The following is a 13,788-nucleotide window of genomic DNA, read 5'->3' as shown; positions in this document are numbered from 1 at the left end:
CAGGGCAGGGCCAGATGCTAGGGCGTCCGCGGGGACCAGAAGTCCAGAGCCGGGGGTGGCAGGATCGAGGATGGACCTGGAGCGGAAATGCGCGCCCACCCCCCCACCCCCCCCAGGCTGGCAGCCCCTAATGAGCCCACTCGGGTCTGGGGGCCTTGGAGCCCTTCTGGGCCCCACTGTCCAGGCCCCTGGCTCTGAATCTGGACCTGGGTTTGTGCCCCAGCTGGGAGTCGAAGAGGTAGCAGTGGATGAGGGTGGGTCCCGTCCTCCCAGCCTGATTTCACAGCCCGCAGCGTTCCTACCGCATCGCCCGGTGCGGAGACCGCCTCCCCCGCCGCAGACGACGGGCGTGGCCCTCCGCACCTCCCGAGGAGGAGCCTGGCGCCATTTTGAGCTTTTGCGCCGGGCATTTGCCCCAGTCCCCCGGCACCGGCCTTGTTAAGGGGCTCACCCCATCTCCCACCTCCTCTCTTGCCTGGGCGGTTCACGGGGTACCGCTTTCTGGCCCTTAGTACCCCGGGCAACTGGGCTGAGTGCCACGGTGTTCCTGGGGGATCCAGACGCCACCGTCTGCCACTGGGGAGCCCAGATGTCCGGCCCCCAGTCCCTGCCCCTTCTGGAGACTGTAGCCCACCCTGGCCCCCACTTTAAGGAGCAGAGTCTAGCGGGTACCCACCAGGTCCAGGGTCAGGCCTCTTGCCTGGGCAGTGTGGGGTTCCACCTGGGACCCAGGCCCCTTTCCCCGGCTTCTTTTGCACACACCCCACCCTTCACCCCTGTCGTCGTCCAAACCTGTGCCCTGGAGGAGACTGTCCCCTGCAGTTAGCTGCTCACAGTCCTTCCCTCCCGCAGGAGCTTGGCGGCCAGCGTGGGCGCTCGGGAGTGAGTGCAGAGTGGCTGTTCTCAGCCCCCGGGCTAGTAGGGGTTCTGGGCGGGAGCGCAGAGCAGAGCCTACGAATCCAGCACCACCCCGCCCCAGCCCCCTCGCCAAGGCAGCCACGCTCTCCCCGCAGGGACCCCTGGCAGCCACGCCACCCGGCACTGTGTGGGACATGAGCGCCGTTGCCCCCCCGGGGCCCGCAGCTGGACAGCCCGGAGCAGGCTGGCCCAGAAGGCTCAGGGCAGGTAGGAGGGGACGGCGGCCAGATGGCCTTCCGGGGTCTGGGGTCCGTGCTCCGCTCACAGCCCGCCCCTGCCCCGCTACGCCTCGGTGCCTGCAGGCTCGGGCTCAGCCCCGGCACGTGGTGGCTGTGATCAGGAAGGGGCTGGCCTGCTGGGGAGGGCGGCGCTGGCAGGGCCGCTGACGCTGAGGCGGGACGTGGGCCTCTGGCTGTGTGACCCCAAGCCAGCCCCTCCTGCCCTCTGGAACCTTCTGTCAGCTGTGGGTCAACTGAGCATGAAGGTCAGTCGCTTTCAAGCCCTAAAAAAATCAGTGCTCTTTGAAGGGTCACACCACCCACCCGGAAACCCAAAGACTTGGGCTGCTTTCTAAGGTGGTGGGGAAGGAGGAGGGGGAGATACGAATGCCTGGGACCTTGGTGGTTCTAGCGGCTGGAGGGAGAAATCAGGGACCCCCGGGGGGACTGAGCTCAAAGCGGCTCCCTCCATGGCCAGTTTACTGTGAGGCCTCAACACTTCACTCATGAACCTTTCATGCAAATGTCGCCCTCATCTCCATTATATATCCGAATGGTTTTGACTAGAAAAATAATATTTTTCGTCACTTCCCCCTGAGAAAAGCAACGGCCTCAGGAGGATGGGGCACCACATTTGCTGCTGTGGCCTTGAGTGCATTGATTGTGGCACAGCGTGGGCCCGACCCTGACAGGGATTTGGGGACCCAGTGTCTGGGGCGGGAGGGCACAGCCAAGGCTACCCGTGATTCTGGTTCTGGGTGACCCTCACACCCGGCAGTGGAGAGGCAGCCCCGGGGGCAGGAGGCAGGGTGGGACATGGGTAAGCCGTGAGGAGGAGGAGTTAGCTGCCGGAGAAGGAGACGCCACCAAGTCAGAGGGGGGCATGTGAGATCCCGGGCGGGCGGGCGGCGTGATGGACAGGGTAACTAGTGCAGTACTCGCCGCACCGATCCATTCAGCTGGAGCTCGCTGACTTCCTACTGCGTGTCTGACGCTCTGCTGAGGCCGCCGCACGAACACGCGCAGCAGCCCGTCCTTGTCAGGCGCACAGTCCAGAGAGCAAGATCGCGACAAAAGAGTAGCAAGTCATTATGTTCTAGAGAAAGGTGGACGGTGACAGATGCTTTGGAGCAAAAGCAAGTAGGGAAGTAGTTTGGGGCTTGGGGGTCAGGGGGACATTTGGGCTGAGACCTGGAGGAGGTGAGGGCAAGATGCCCATGTGGGCATCGGGGCAGGAGGACCCAGGCACAGGGAGTGGCCAGTGCAAAGGCTAATTTTGCTGTCAGAGAAAACTCAGGAAGAAGGTTTAGGTCTCACTTTATATCCTCCCCCCCACCCCCACTAGAAGTTTCTTAAGCTAATGTTCCCTGGAGGGAAGCTTGCTTTCTCACTTTTGCTTTTAATAGTCTGAGCTGCCTGAGGCGATTATCACCCCTGAAGGGGCCTGGGGTGGGGGGTAGAAGCAGAGAGGAAACAACTCCCCGAGTTGGGGAGGAGACTTTGGGGGGAAGGGGCAGTTCCTCAAGTATGGGGCACCTTTACCCTCACGGCGCCCCAGAGGCAGGACCTCCCAGGGCCACAGCTCTGAGGTGGGCTCAGCAGGGTGGGACCCACACCTCTGGGCTTCCAGAGACATCTTTCATCCCTATCTCGGTGACGCAGAAATCACAGAGGCCCCAGGAGGCAGGGCGTGTCAAAGCCCCTGAGTAACTGCGCTTGGAGTGTGCAGCTGAGGATCCCTTTCTCAGGACATAGTGGAAAAATCCAGGATAGTAATTAGGAGCACAGATTCCTGAACCACACCGGTTTCAAACCCAGGCTCCACATCTTCCCTAGCTGCGTGACCCGAAGCAAGTTTCTTAACCTGTCTGTGTCATAGTTTCCTCTTCTGTTAAATTGGCATGAAAAAGTACCTTCCTCATGGGAGATCATGAGGACCAAATGAGTGAAGATAGGCCTACCGTCTAATATCTGAAACTCTGTGGACCAGACATGCTGCAGAACCGCTGTTTTGACACCATCACGGGCGCACAGGTTATATTATATATTATACAACGCCCCCGGCGGCGTCTGGGCAGCATCCCATAATCAAACATTATTGTTTCTGGAAGCAGAACACATGGGCGTTTGCTCCAAAATAAGTCAAGTCTATGAATAGCTGCACGTCGGTTCAGATTTTGTCCCCAAGTGAATTCAACTCAGGTTGGGGTTTGCCAGCAATCTTCATGAAAATGGTCAGTAAGGAATTGTGGACCAGGATATAAGCGCCGAAACCAGTGCCTGGCTTGAGTCGGGAAGCACAGAAGCACCAGCTTTGGTTCACTATTTCCTGTGGCTTTTCAGCTGTGTAGGCTCATGAGAGGCCAGGAGAGGGAGCTCTTGAGACCGGAGGACAGAGGTGGCAGCCAGATTGGCCACCTGATTTGCAGAGCCCAGTGCAAAATGAAAACCTGGGCTGCCTTGCTCTCGCTTATGGAGACTTTCTAGACGGCTAGAGCAGAGCAGGGACCCTGTGCAACTGCACGAGCCGCACAGCGTGGAGGTGACCCTGGGTGGGTACCTCTGTGCTGAGCTGGTTTCTCCTCCCCAGTAGCCCTGGCTCCAGTCCCTGCTCAGCTTGCCTGCTGGCTTTGAGACCGGCCTGGGGCTCTAGCTGAGCTGGGTGAGCTGACCAGAGGCGGAAGCTTGAGTCCTCCTCTGCGTAGGACCCCAGGCAGGACCTGAGCTGGACAGGCTGTGTGAGTGGGACAGAGTTGTTACCAGCCCAGCGAGAAGAGGGGCTCAGGGGCAGATTTAGTTTGCTTTTTGGAAACTAAAGCAGCGAGCAAGGCATTTCTTGTACATCTCAGGGGAGAGAGCGTAATATATACTTCATGTGGTAAGAGTCAGCTGACCTCACTGGGAACCCACGTTGAATGTGAGACCTTTGAGGAGGGCCCAAGAGTGTTCAGATTTCCCACAGGGGTCAGATTAATAAAGTGAGGAGCCCTGGAATATAGGAGGAAGAGGAGGCGGAGAGTGGAGGTGAGGCCCACAGAGCCCTGACATTTAAGGGGGCCAGGGGAGGGAGAGATGGGGAGCCTGAGGGGGTGAGATGGAAGCCAGATGAGGAAGAGCGTGGGCCACACAATCTAGGGCTTCTGTCGGGGCCTTGGGGGTCTCCTGAGCTGCAGGCACTGGGACAGCCACAGGGAAACCACAGGTGCCTGGTCAGGGGAACAGAGGAGGGGAGAGGACACAGCGGGTCAGGACACACTGGAGACCCAGCGTGAAAAGACCGTTTCTGGGAGCCCAGGGGAGAGCTGGAGGAGAGATGGACTGAAAAAGAAGCAACCCCTGAAGAAGGGATTCTCCACCCCATTACAAGGATGGGGAAACTGAGGTTCATGGAGCCCATTCAGAGGCAGGAGCTGGAGGGAGTCTGGGTAGGTTCAGAAGTGGAGGCTTCACAGAGCTAGCATGGCACGCCCACTGTGGTCAACAAGACAGACAGTAGTGAGTGTTGGCGAGGATGTGGAGAAATCAGAGCCCTCATACGCTGCTGGTGGGGGTGGAAAATGAGGCAGCTGCTCGGAAGCCAGTCTGCAGTTCCTGAAAGTGTTAAACACAGAGTTAGTTATCACATGACCCAGCGATTCCACTCCTAGGTAAATACCGGAGGGAAATGAAAACTTAGGTCCACACAGGGATTTGGACGTGCATGTTCATAGCAGCATTATTCATAATTTCCCAAAGTGGAAACAACCCAAATGTCTAGCAACTGATGAACTGATGAATAAAACGAGGCATATCCATGCCATGGAATATTAGTCGGCTGTAAAAAGAAATCAGTGACATACTAACACATGCTGCAACATGGATGAGCCTTGAAAATATGACACTGAATGAAAGAAGCCAGTCACAAAGAGCTACTTACTGTGTGATTCATTTATATGCAACATGCAGAGTAGGTAAATCCACTGAGACAGAAACTAGATTAGTTGGAGGGAGGAGGCGGGGAGGAGGGGAAGATTGGGGGTGGGGATGGCTAAGGGGTGCAGGGTTTCTTTTGGGGGTGATAAAACTTTTCTAAAATTAATTGTGATGGTTGCCCAACTCTGTGAATATACTATAAGCTGTTGTACACTTTAAATGGGAGAATTGTATGGTATTTGAATATTATCTCAATAAAGTGGTTACCAACAAGAAAGAAGAAGAAGAAGGGCTCATCAGAGACCTAAATATAAAAAAAGCTACATCTAGGCAGCTAGAGGTGGCAACGCAGAGAGAATGTTACAGAGGCAGGAGGTGGGAACTGGCGGACCCTTAAGTCCTGGTCCGGAAATGGCACGGTGTCACTTCTGCCATATGTGATTGGCCAAGGCAGTCACAGGCCCACCCAGAGTCAGGGGAAGAAGCGTCAAAGGCTCTGCAGCAGCTTGAATCCACCACATCCACTGACAGTAGCGGGAAGCACTTAGCGCTTCCCATGGCAGGGGCCCTTCCAGGCGCCCCTCATGCAGGGGCTATGGTTAACCCCATTTTATGGAGAAGACTGAGCCCTGGGGAGTTAACTGACATGCTCCGGGTTGGCCAGCAGGAGGCAGAGTCTGCACATGAACCTGGGCTTGTCTAGCCTCACAGTCTAGGCTCTGAACCTCTGTATATGCAGCCTTAATAGATTCGTGAGCTCCCAGGGATGCATGTAGTAAGTACTCTAGAAGTCTTTACTTTCCAAGACTTACAGAGTGCCTCCTGTATGCTAGGCACTGTTCTAAAAATGTTACAAATGAGGTAGTTCTGTTAGGTTGGACCATATGAAATGGCTGTTTGTGTAGGAAAAATATGGTTGAATATTGGCACTCTCAAATGGTTCAACTCAGTCATCGCTTTTTTTTTTTAATTTTTAAAATTATTTATTTATTTTATTTTTTTTGGCTGTGTTGGGTCTTCGTTTCTGTGCGAGGGCTTTCTCCAGTTGCGGCGAGCGGGAGCCACTCTTCATTGAGGTGCGCGAGCCTCTCACTGTCGCGGGCTCTCTTGTTGCGGAGCACAGGCTCCAGACGTGCAGGCTCAGTAGTTGTGGCTCACGGGCCCAGTTACCCAGCGGCATGTGGGATCTTCCCAGACCAGGGCTCGAACCCGTGTCCCCTGCATTGGCAGACAGATTCTCAACCACTGCGCCACCACGGAAGCCCAGTCATTGCTTTTTAATGGGCAAGGAAACTGCGATTCAGGAGTAACTTGACTACAGTCACACAGCTGGTAAGGGGTGGAGGTGGGATTTAAACCCAGGCCAGAGGGGTCCAGGGTCTGTGCTCTAAGACCTCCACGGTGGAGGCCGCTAGACATGCCTGGATGGGCTGAGTGAGTGAATGAACAAGTGGTTGGGGGTGGGGTGAGCGAATGAACTCCTGCCCCATCCCTCCTGAATTAAGTCGTCTCTCCTCCCTGCAGCCACTATGAGATTCTGGGCTACTTGCCCTTCCTTGTCCACCATCTACTTCCTCTTTGTCATCTTTGCCGGGTCCACCATTTTCCACTGCCACCAGCGCCTGGCCCTGGTGCCCGCCCCCTGGGTCTACCCGGGCCGCGTGGTCCTGTTCCCCAGACACCTGCCCTGGGGGGGCATGTCCACCATCAACTCCAAAGACCGCCTGGGGAACCAGATGGGGGAGTACGCCACCCTGTACGCCCTGGCCAAGATGAACGGGCAGCCGGCCTTCATCCCACCCCAGATGCACAGCACGCTGGCCCCCATCTTCAGAATCACCCTCCCCGTCCTGCACGACACCACGGCCAGCAGGATCCCCTGGCAGAACTACCCGCTGAACGACTGGATGGAGGAGCGGTACCGACACATCCCGGGGGAGTACGTGCGCCTCACCGGCTACCCCTGCTCTTGGACCTTCTACCACCACCTCCGCGCCGAGATCCTGCAGGAGTTCACCCTGCACGACCACGTGCGCGAGGAGGCCCAGAACTTTCTGCGGGATCTGCAGGCCAAGTGGGCCCGGCAGGCCACCTTCGTGGGGGTCCACGTGCGCCGGGGGGACTACGTCCGAGTCATGCCCAACGTGTGGAAGGGCGTGGTGGCCGACCGGGGCTACCTGCAGCAGGCCCTGGACTGGTTCCGGGCTCGCTACCGCAGCCCACTCTTCGCGGTCACCAGCGACGACACGGCCTGGTGCTGGCAGAACTTCAAAGGCTCCCCCCGGGACGTGGTGTTTACCGGCAACGGCCTGCAGGGCTCGCCCGCCAGGGACTTTGCACTACTCACGCGGCGTAACCACGCCATCATCACTGTGGGCACCTTTGGGATCTGGGCCGCCTGCCTCACGGGTGGGAACACCATCTACCTGGCCAGCTTCACCCTGCCCAACTCCCCCTTCCACACGGTCTTTAAGCCCCAGGCGGCCTTCCTGCCGAAGCGGGTAGGCACCGCAGCCAACCTGGGGCAGGCTAGAGAGAATGGCCCCTAGCCCCGCTCATGTCCCTGTCTCACCCTTGGGCCCAACGGCAGTGTGTGGGGTGCAGCGCGTGGGCTTTCATGCCTGAGTTTAAATCCGGGCTGCTCTGCTTCCCAGCTGGGTGACTTTTGGATAAGTGACTTAACCTCTCTGTGCCTTAGTGTGCCACCTGAAAAAACGACCATAATGCAGCTCCTCATGAGAATGCAACGAATTCATGTAGTGTCTTGGAAACAGGGGGTAAGTGTTGACCACTAACATGTATGTGGTTGGCATGCCCTGGACATTTGGACTGCTTTGAAATGGAAACGTATTTTTGCCCTCTCCTTCTTTATAGATCCGGGAGCATGGAGTCCAGATACTTGGTACTTGCCTCCTTGGAGGGTTTGGCGATGAAACTCTTCCTGCCTTCGAGTAAAGGGGAGCTGGGTATTTTTGGCAGCTAAGAATTCAGGCTTTGGGTTGAATGGGGCCTTATCACGAAAGAATGTGAGGGAAAAGAGGATTTGAGAGGCTGAATGTCGGGGAGATACCTTTGGCGGGGAGGGGGAGTCCCCAGAACTGAGGATGGGGCATGGGAGGGCCTCACGGTGATGGCGGGACTCAACACCAGGCCTTGGTCCGCAGCAGCAAAGACGCCCAGAGCCCACATGTCATCGAAGCAGCAGGCTGACCACAGAGGGGCAGGGACCTCAGAGACAGTGCCATGGCCATGTCAGCAGTCACCTGTGTGGACAGGTGACCTGACACCTTGGCACTGTCTGTGCCCTCAGGACCTAATGCCGCTGTGAGAAACCCCAATATGGACAAAAGTTGGATTAAGTGATTACAATACTCGTTTTCTTGTGTTTCGTATATTTTAAACTATGGAGATAACCGGTATTTTTATTGACATACTACTCCTTTTTGGATATTAAAAAAAAATTAACATACAATTATTTATGTTCATTTAAAATTTACACCAAACATAGGTGCACTGGTTTAGAAAACATTTCAGTCACATCTCTTTCCTGTTTGAAAACCCTCTCCAAGTATCTTTATTTATTTGAATTCCCATTTCTTGGCATACTTGTGAGGTTGAACACCTTTCCTTTCACATATTAGTAATATTGTACCTCCCTAGAGCCATTTTGGCCCCAGTTTACTTCTTAAGTCCTTGATGGTGTCATCATGGTGTGGGGTTAAGGGTAGGGGGACGTTAAAGCAAGAGATTGGGACTTCCCTGGTGGTCCAGTGGTGAAGACTCCGCGCTCCCAATGCAGGGGGCCCGGGTTCGATCCCCGGTCAGGGAACTAGATCCCACATGCATGCCGCAACTAAGAGTTCACATGCCACAACTAAAAGATCCTGCATGCCACAACGAAGATCCCACACACAGCCACGAAGATCCTGTGTGCCACAACTAAGACCCGGCGCAGACAAATAAAATAAATAAATATTAGAAAAATAAAATAAAATGAAAAAACAAAGAAACCAAGCAGGAGAAGGGTCTGGAGGGGAGGGGAGTTGGGGAGGGGGGTTCTGTATTAGCTGTCTATTGCTGTGAAACAAATTACCCCAAAACTTATTAGCTTAAAGCAACAACAGGAATTTATCATCGCTTAGCGTTTCTGTGGGTTAGGAATTCAGGAGTGGCTTAGCTGAGTGGTTCTGTTTGGGATATCCAGTGAGGTTGCTGTCAGGTGTCGGGTAAGGCCACAGTCATCTGAAAGCTTTACTAGGGCTGGGGATCCACTTCATGGCTAGCAAATTATTGGTGGCTCTTGGCTCTTGGTCACATCCTCTTGATGTGGATCTCTTTGGGGCTGCTTGAGTGTCCTTACAATGCTTGAGTGTCCTTACAGCATGGCAGCTGGATTCCTCCAGAGAGAGAAACCCAACAGACCAAGGTAGAAACTGCAATGCCCTTTACAACGGAGCCTTACCTTGTCACACAATGTCGCTTCTGTCATATCCTGTCCATCACACAGAGCAGCTTGATTGAATGTGGGAGGGAACTACACAAGGGTATGATACCAGAAGGTGAGGATTATTTCAGGCCATATTGGAAGCTGCTGTATTAGTTTGCTAGAGCTGCTATAGCAAAGTACCACAGATGGGGTGGCTTAAACCACTGACATTTATTATCTCATAGTTCTAGAGGCTTGAAGTTTGAGATCAAGGTGTCGGCAGGGCTGGTTCCTTCTGAGTGCTCTTAGGGGATGATCTGCTCCGAGCCTCTCTCCTTGGCTTGCAGATGACCACTTCTCTCTATGACTTTACATCCTGCCTCTGTACGTGTATGTGTCCAGAATTCCTCTTCTTGTAAGGACACCAGTCATAATGAATTAGGGCCCACCTAATGATCTCATTTTAATTTAATTACATCTGTAAACATCCTGTCTCCAAATACAATCACATTCTGAGGTTCTGGGGGTTAGGACTTCAACATAGGAATTTTTGTGGAGACACAGTTCAGCCCATAACAGCTCCCAGCCTCCATTCCCAGCCCTACCCCCTAGAGTCAGACGGGCTTTACTCCCTTTCCCTTTTTTCCTCCATTCTCTCAGGGCCAGCCCCTTCTCAGGATAACTTACCTTAGCCAGGATCTTTTCCCAAATTAACTCTTTGGGAGAGATTCAAGCCAGAAGGATAGAGGAAACTCAGACCTGACCCCTGGCTCTCTGTCGAGTGTAATAACACCATCCGGGACTTCCCTGGCGGTCCAGTGGTTAAGACTCCATGCTTCCAACGCAGCAGGTGCGGGTTCAATCCCTGGTTGGGGAACTAAGATCCTACATGCCACGGAGCATGGCCAAAAAAAAAAAAGAAAAAGTGTAACAACATCAGAGTATAGAAGTGGATGGCAACTGTATCTCACATATCAATAAAATACTCATGTTCTAGGTCTCTTCCTGTTGCCCCTCCAAATCTCATCTCCAATGTTCTCCCCCTGTTCTGTGCCCTGGGAGGCTGTCTGATGTTATCTGCTGTGGCCCGAATATATGTGTCCCCCCCCCAAATTCGTATGTTGAAGCCTTAATCTTCAATGTGTTGGTATTTGGAGGTGGGGCCTGTGGGAGGGATTAGGTTGTAATGTTGGGGCCTTCATAAATGGGATTGGTGCCCTTATAAGAGACATGAGAGAGATGTCTTCTCTCTGCCAACGTTTTATTTTTATAAAGGCAAAAGTGCAAGTTGACCAGCCACCAAAATAAATTGCACTAATTCATTTAACACACATTTACTGATCTGCAAACCAGGAAGTGGGCTCTCACCAGGAGCTGAATTAGCAGGTCTTGGGCTTCTCAGCCTTCAGAACTGGGAGGAAGAAATTTCCATTGTTTAAGCCACCCAGGCGGGGGGTATTTTTGTTACGGCAGCCCAAACTGAGCAACACAGTATCTGTGAGCTCCCCTGCCCTATGCCTTCCTGTTGGCTTGGGTCAGTGGGATCACAGTCCAGAAATCAGAAGAGGAAGGAGAGTGAAGCTGGGGTATTTATTGTCCCAGGTCCATCCCGGCTGACCTAGAGGTGGTAACAGCTTCCCACAGTTGCTAGCCCCTGGGAGCTGTATTGTCTCTCATTGTTTTCCCTACACCCTACCCACATCTTGGTAAATTATCCTATTTAACTCCTCTCATGTCACCTACTATGAGTGTCCCATCTCCTGCTGGGAGTCTGAGTGATGCCTCCAGGATTTTGGTACTACACACAGAAATTCCCACGTTGAATCTGAAATGCCCACGTTTCTCTGACGTTGAAACCACTAGCTGAATTTCTGGCCAACTTAGTGGAATGAGGACTTGTTCTCAGTCAAAATCAAATTGACTCACAGAAAATAATGAAGAGAGGTGACATTTCTCACAGACCTGACTTGGTGGATGAAGAGGAAATCTGTGGAGCTACCACAGCACCCACGGGTGGGAAGCTGGGTGCTAGTTTCTTGCACATCTTTTCTTGCACATCCTGGGGACCTTTAGGTGCTGGGGGAAGATTCAGAAGACCCGTGCTCACAGCCACCCTCTCTTGTTACCTCCCAGGAGGTCTCCACCCAGAAAGGGCCCTGCCGGTGGACAGAACAGGCACCAGCTGCCTCCGGGAGCTGAATGGGGTAGCTCGATATACTCTATTGAGCTCTGTTTAATCTAGAAGCTTGGGTGACCCAGCTCTGTTCCCTGTGTTTGAAGAGCCTTGGTGGACAAGGACGTTTACAACTTTTACTTTATCAGGGCCAAAGCAGGAACTGACCAGCTGCCAACAATAAATTACACTAATTCATTCAAGAAGTATTTACTAAGCTCCTTCCTGGATTTGCAAGCCCAAACCAGAAGGTAGCAAGCCCTTCGACACCTTGCCCCTGCTCCTCACCAGAGGGGATACAAGGACGCCCAGAAGGACAGGGACTACTTAGGGTCTCTGAAGACAGAGCTCTCATAGCCCAGCGCTCCAGAGAGCACCAGCACATCGTGTGTGTTTATTATGAGTTGAATTGTGAATTGTGTCCCCCTAAAAGAGATGTTGAAATCCTAATTCCCAGTACCTCAGGATGTGACATCTGGGAAAAGGGTCTTTACAGATGTAATTAGTTAAGATGAGGTCACACTGGAATAAGGTGTGCCCTACTGCAGCACGACAGGTGGCACACAGGACGCCCATGATGACCGAGGCAGAGATTGGTGTCGGGCCTCCAGGAAGGTGAGAGAGTAATTTCCTATTGTTTGAAGACACCCAGTTTGCGGTACGCGGTTATAGCAGCCCTACAAAACGAATACAGCGTTTAATGCATATTTACTGAATGGACTGAACAAGCTCCGAGTCAGTGCTCCTGGCTTAGCACACAAACAGGTTACAGCCAGCATGTGCACAGATGCCTTGGCCCAGGATCTGTGCTCCTGGTCAGAGCCTGGAACCCAGGGGCCATTAAGAGAACAATGGGGCTGAGTCAAACAGGGTGAGTCCTGGTTGAACCTGGGAAGCTGCCGGAAGCTATACAGATGTGGCACAGGAGTGACCTACAGCGACATCCTTGCTTTGGATTTATAAGTCCCTGAAACGCTCAGAGCCCATTAAGATCGCATGAGCGTTATCTTTCCAGAAGAGACTCAGGCTTGTCCAACTAGATGCCTGGACCCAAACCAACCCAGATGGGGCTGGGTCCCTTGGGTCGCCTCCATGTGTTTATTTGAGCCCAGCCAGAAATAGATGCCTGGATGGGACAACCCTCTTGGGCCGGGGAGGCTGGGTTTGCTGAATAAGGTTCATTTCGCAGCTCAGCTAGAGCTCAGGAGATTCACAGTCTTATCTCCCACAAGCTCCAGATAAGGCCCCTTCCTCACAGCCACTGAAAGAAAAGCCTCCCCGTTCCCTCTTAAGCACCGCAGCCCTTGGCAACCACCAATCTGCTTTCTGTCTCTATGGACTTGCCTTTTTTGGACATTTCCTACAATATGTGGTTCTTTGGCCAGGCGTTGTTTTAACCCTCAGAGAGGTGAAGTCACTTGCCCAGGACCACAGCTACTGAGTGTGGGAAGCTGAAATCAGCAGCCCGTGGCCAGAGGGTGTGCACTTACCCACAGAGTCATGTGTCCTCTGAGTCATCGCGTGAAGTACATTCCATACAGGGCTGAGTGAATGGAGACCTTCCTCGCAGTGATTGCTTAACCGGGTGATGAAAATGTTCTAAAATGACAGTAGGGATGGGTGCAGAGCTCTGAATCCATTCCGATTTGGAAGTCACTGATCTCCAAGCCGCTCAAAACCATTGAGTTGTGTACTTTATTTATTTTTCTTCCAGTTTTATTGGGATATAATTGACATACAGCACTGTATAAATTGAAGACGTACACCAGAACGATTGGATTTACACACATCATGAAGTGATTGTCACAATAAGTTCAGTGAACATCCAACATCTCATAGAGATACAAAATTAAAGAAATAGAAAAAACAATTTCTTTTTCCTATGGTGAGAACTCGTAGAATTTACTCTCTTTGAACTGTATACTTTAAATGGGTGAATTTTATAGTATGCGAATTATAGCTCAGTAAAGCTGTTATTTAAAAAACCCCGCTCCTGGCACACACACCCATGTAGTGAGTATTAGCCATCATCACGCACAAAGCAAAAGGTGCGGGAATTCCCTGGCGGTCCAGTGGTTAGCGCTCTGAGCGTCCACTGCAGGGGGCGCGGGTTCAATCCCTGGTCGGGGAACTAAGATCCT

The 13,788-nt window shown here is 53.1% G+C and overlaps 1 protein-coding gene across 1 annotated transcript; it reads left to right on the top strand.

Moving 5' to 3' along the window:
- Positions 1–70: 70 nt before the first annotated feature.
- Positions 71–7,597, top strand: LOC118885425 (galactoside alpha-(1,2)-fucosyltransferase 2-like). The gene is made up of 4 exons (XM_036834062.1): positions 71–254; positions 513–668; positions 853–1,125; positions 6,573–7,597. The coding sequence occupies exons 1-4, from the start codon at positions 71–73 to the stop codon at positions 7,595–7,597; spliced, it is 1,638 nt and encodes a 545-aa protein (XP_036689957.1).
- The last annotated feature ends 6,191 nt before the right edge of the window (positions 7,598–13,788 follow it).

This window comes from Balaenoptera musculus, chromosome 19 (assembly GCF_009873245.2).
Source record: "Balaenoptera musculus isolate JJ_BM4_2016_0621 chromosome 19, mBalMus1.pri.v3, whole genome shotgun sequence".
Taxonomy (NCBI): Eukaryota; Metazoa; Chordata; class Mammalia; order Artiodactyla; family Balaenopteridae; genus Balaenoptera; species Balaenoptera musculus.
The sequence above is the reverse complement of the archived record's forward strand: the minus strand, read 5'-3'. Positions and strand labels throughout refer to the sequence as shown.

Bases quoted from the DNA above. Each gene is read 5' to 3' on its own strand.
- LOC118885425 (XM_036834062.1), top strand. From the start codon at position 71: ATGGACCTGGAGCGGAAATGCGCGCCCACCCCCCCACCCCCCCCAGGC. The intron at 255-512 runs GTGGGTCCCGTC...TCTGGCCCTTAG, and splicing joins AGAGGTAGCAGTGGATGAGG to TACCCCGGGCAACTGGGCTG. The intron at 669-852 runs GTACCCACCAGG...TCCCTCCCGCAG, and splicing joins TAAGGAGCAGAGTCTAGCGG to GAGCTTGGCGGCCAGCGTGG.